Source organism: Impatiens glandulifera, chromosome 1, assembly GCF_907164915.1.
Source record: "Impatiens glandulifera chromosome 1, dImpGla2.1, whole genome shotgun sequence".
Classification (NCBI taxonomy): Eukaryota; Viridiplantae; Streptophyta; class Magnoliopsida; order Ericales; family Balsaminaceae; genus Impatiens; species Impatiens glandulifera.
The window spans coordinates 129,610,469-129,613,239 of record NC_061862.1 but is presented as its reverse complement, the minus strand read 5'-3'; the positions used below and the strand labels follow the sequence as shown (position 1 = coordinate 129,613,239).

At 36.2% G+C, this 2,771-nt stretch overlaps 1 protein-coding gene across 1 annotated transcript; it reads right to left on the bottom strand.

Annotated features, from left to right (window-relative positions):
• Positions 1-294: 294 nt before the first annotated feature.
• Positions 295-1,385, bottom strand: LOC124930459 (histone H1-like). The gene is made up of 2 exons (XM_047470804.1): positions 1,256-1,385; positions 295-1,175 (listed from the first exon to the last, which is right to left on the bottom strand). Exons 1-2 carry the CDS (start codon positions 1,328-1,330, stop codon positions 525-527), a joined length of 726 nt encoding a protein of 241 aa, XP_047326760.1. The 5' UTR covers positions 1,331-1,385; the 3' UTR covers positions 295-524.
• Between the last annotated feature and the right edge of the window lie 1,386 nt (positions 1,386-2,771).

Sequence of the window (2,771 nt, the reverse complement as noted above, 5' to 3'; positions counted from 1 at the left end):
ATTATAAAGGAGTAATTAGCCTAGAAACACTAAATTACTTATACATACAGGCTCAGGTCCAAGCCCATTAATAATTAAATAAACCCTAATTTTATAAAAGACAATAAAGATCTATAACTTTTAATTTTCTAACAATCAATGATTAAACTCACCGCTTCAAAGTGTTCAACCTTATTTTCTCATTATTACATCAAGATATAAGTGAACGTAATTTTACAAGAATTAGCGAACTTAATTTTACAAGAATTAGCGAACTATCTTCATTTTCAAATACAAAGATATTGAAAGTGGATAAAATCTGAAAGAATTAGTGCATTGAGAAATGTTGAATCCTGAGATCAAATTTGTGAAAGAATGGAATGAGAAATAGTTTGCTTACTCCTTACAATTATAGGCCATAACTAGCAATAAAAGTCTTGTTTGTGTACTATTATAATGAAATATATGTTATTAGGTATGCTACTTTTGATAATGTTTCTGACCGACCGAAAGATCCAAAAATAATTTACAGAACTATTTTCATCTCAATTCTTTCTCGACCTTGTCACTCTTTTCTTCTCCGACGACTTAACTGTCTTTGGCTTCACCGGTGCTTTCTTTGGAGCCGGCTTCAGAGCAGGGGAAGCTGCGGGAGATGTCCTTGTAGAGGTCATGGCAGTGACAACCTTAGCTTTCTTGATGGCTTCCTTTGGCTTAGCCGCAGCAGCTTTGGGCTTAGCCGCAGCAGCTTTGGGCTTAGCCGCAGCAGCTTTGGGCTTAGCGGCAGCAGCAGCTTTGGGCTTAGCTGCAGGTTTGGCCTTCGAAGCAGCTTTAGGTTTAGCTTCAGATTTAGCAACAGTGACCTTCGATTTAGGGGTTGGTTTAGCCGCAGGCTTAGTGGTGGCAGCCTTAGTCTTGACTGGCAGCTTGTTTTTCTTCTCAACCGGCTTGACAGAGTTCTTAGTCGGAGGGATGACAGTCTTGGACACCTTAGATCGAGCCGCCGCCGCCGGAATCTTGAACGAACTCTTCACCTTCACCAATTTTCCAGACGCAACGAGTTTCTTAAGTTGAACCAATAACAGCTTCTTAAAATTGGAAGGAAGTTGTTTCTGCTTGTCCTCGATGTGCTTCGCGATTGCGTACTGACTCGATCCATTCCTCTCCTTCAATGTCACAATCGCTTCCGTAACCATCTACAAATAAATCGATTCAAACAAAGATTAGTTAGATATATGAAACAGATTCCGACAAAACAACGTTAATTGACATTCACCTCGATATACCGAGGATGGGTCGGAGGATTCTTAATCTTCTTTGCCTTGACCGCCGAAGAAGTTTGGGTCGCCATTACAGAGAATAAACTTGAAGCTTTTCTAGGGACAAAAATTGATATCAATTTGAAGTAGATTATATATAATTATGAAATATAGATCATTTAAATAGTAAAGGATGACACCCTATATATAGAAGTTGAAAGCTGATTGGTTGAATTTTCATGCACGCGGATCACTATTTTTTTTATGTATTTTGAATACTAACCGTCAGATGAAACCCAATCCACGGTTATTAGCGTCAAGGAATGATGCTTTGATGTAGAACAATAGATTGGTTTGGATTTTAGGACTTTTTATTTGTGCTTCTAGGCTTAATTGATATGGCCATAACTAGACTTATACTTAATGGATCTGAGTGATATTTTGCTGGGTGTGTTGGATATTTCATTACCTGTCCAATGCATATTCGCAATAGTCATATTAGTTTCTAGTTAGGGAGATATTTTAAGTCAAATATATTAGTGTCATGACATGGTTTTATTCTTATCATGTTGAGGTTTAGAAGAGCTTAACACCAAATCTCAATCTTAGCATTCAATTGGATAGAAGATTTGTAGAGGAATCCATTCCACTTTAAACCTTTAAATTCGGGCAAGTTTGCGCTTAAAAAATATGATTAGAATGTCAATAAAGATGAACATTTGGTCGTGAAAACGATAAATGGGAGAATAATGCAAAAATTCATGTTCTTTTAAACCAATCTATTTCTACCTTGTACCAACTCAACATACACCATCGAAAAAATATTTATCATGTCAAACTAAACCACAAAAGAAATCAAATTGAAAGCTTAAAAAATGTAATACATGTTCAAATCAACGAGGATTGACTTGGTATTGATCCCATATTAATACATAACTCATTATGGGACTTCTTCGGTTCGTCAATCTTGAGAAGAAGATCAAGAACGACTACCCAAACATTAATTTCATAAATTGAATTAGTGCATTTTATTCCACAATCAAGCAACTAGATCAAACGTTGTAAATAACGCTTAAATCATGCAATGATATAGAGATGGAAATGGGTACCCATATACCCGATACTCGTGGGTATCCGATGGTTGGGTTTATGTATTTATAATTTGGTACGGGGTTGGGGATGAGGAGTGAAAAATGTTACACTAGTGAATAACAAGTTATTACCGAGAGTATAATCTCTCGATAATGACCCTATATCTGTCGGTATAACATTAATACCGAAAATTTAGGAAACTCTGGGCATTTGTTGGTATAGTGGCTTTTGGTAAATCTATTTTGGTGTTTCCTGAAAGATTTCATAAATCTCTCGGTTTAGTTACTAGAGAGAAAAACCGAAAGTCATTATTTCATGTAGTTGGCGTTCAAACACTTTCTCCGTCAAGTCAAAGTCAGAGATATTTGGTTCGTTGCTTCTTACTTCTTCCATCTCCGCCTGCACATTTAAAATTAATTTTCATTTATATACGCTATATAA

Bases quoted from the DNA above. Each gene is read 5' to 3' on its own strand.
- LOC124930459 (XM_047470804.1), bottom strand. From the start codon at position 1,330: ATGGCGACCCAAACTTCTTCGGCGGTCAAGGCAAAGAAGATTAAGAAT. The intron at 1,176-1,255 runs GTGAATGTCAAT...ATTTATTTGTAG, and splicing joins CCCATCCTCGGTATATCGAG to ATGGTTACGGAAGCGATTGT.